General features: G+C 54.8%; 1 protein-coding gene across 1 annotated transcript in view; it reads right to left on the reverse strand.

Moving 5' to 3' along the window:
• Positions 1 to 452: 452 nt before the first annotated feature.
• Positions 453 to 726, reverse strand: part of LOC104077332 (reticulon-1-like) — a gene marked incomplete at both ends in the record, with an annotated part of 66,925 nt that continues 66,651 nt past the window's right edge. Inside the window, one exon of the mRNA XM_009578520.1 lies at positions 453 to 721. Coding sequence (XP_009576815.1) covers positions 453 to 721 — 269 coding nt within the window. The remainder of the gene's footprint in view (positions 722 to 726) is intronic.

The following is a 726-nucleotide window of genomic DNA, read 5'->3' on the forward strand; positions in this document are numbered from 1 at the left end:
CAAAATCACGAGGTTCCAGCCCAAACCGTCGCCTGGCTGATGATACCCCCAATGACACCTGCCAGCTCACAACTTCCCCTTGAGGAGAAATCCCCATGGGGACCAGGCTCAGCAAGCCTGGATCTGACCCCAGTCTTGCTCCTGAGCGGCTCTCAGCAACTTATTTCTGTGGATCCCCAGTCTTGTCTTCCCCTCTTTTCATACAGGAAGGGCAGCCTCCCCCGAGCAGTGTGTGAGTGATAGGCAGCACGGCTCACGTCCCCGTTCAGTTCAGCAATGCAAAGTAGTGCCTGAGCAGAGCAGAAACACCTCCAGCCATGGAGACCCATTAATATCCGCTCACACCCCCTTAGACCCACCCCACAAACCTATAGTAATTCTGCAACATGCAGGGCTATAATTGCAACCACTCGCTGAATAGCAAAAAAAATGATGCTACGTGCTGGCATTACCTGTGCCAGAGGATGGTGGTGTGACAGACCCCGGGCTGTCATCTTCTGGCTCTGACACCGTCACTGTTGGTACCACCTCATGGCTCGGCTTCAGGCCGGTCTCCGGCTGAGTTGGGCTCGACTCTTTGCTGGCAGCTTCCCCTGCGCTTTCTATCTCAGTGAGCGTGATCTTGACAGGGGCTGTAATCACAGAGGCACCATGCTGATCACCAGATCTTGTGTCTTCAAGCAGGTCTTGCTCTTTGGCTGCCTTCGCGCCCTCTGAAGACGTCCA

The sequence above is a fragment of the Fulmarus glacialis genome, unplaced genomic scaffold (assembly GCF_000690835.1).
Source record: "Fulmarus glacialis isolate BGI_N327 unplaced genomic scaffold, ASM69083v1 scaffold33645, whole genome shotgun sequence".
NCBI lineage: Eukaryota > Metazoa > Chordata > Aves > Procellariiformes > Procellariidae > Fulmarus > Fulmarus glacialis.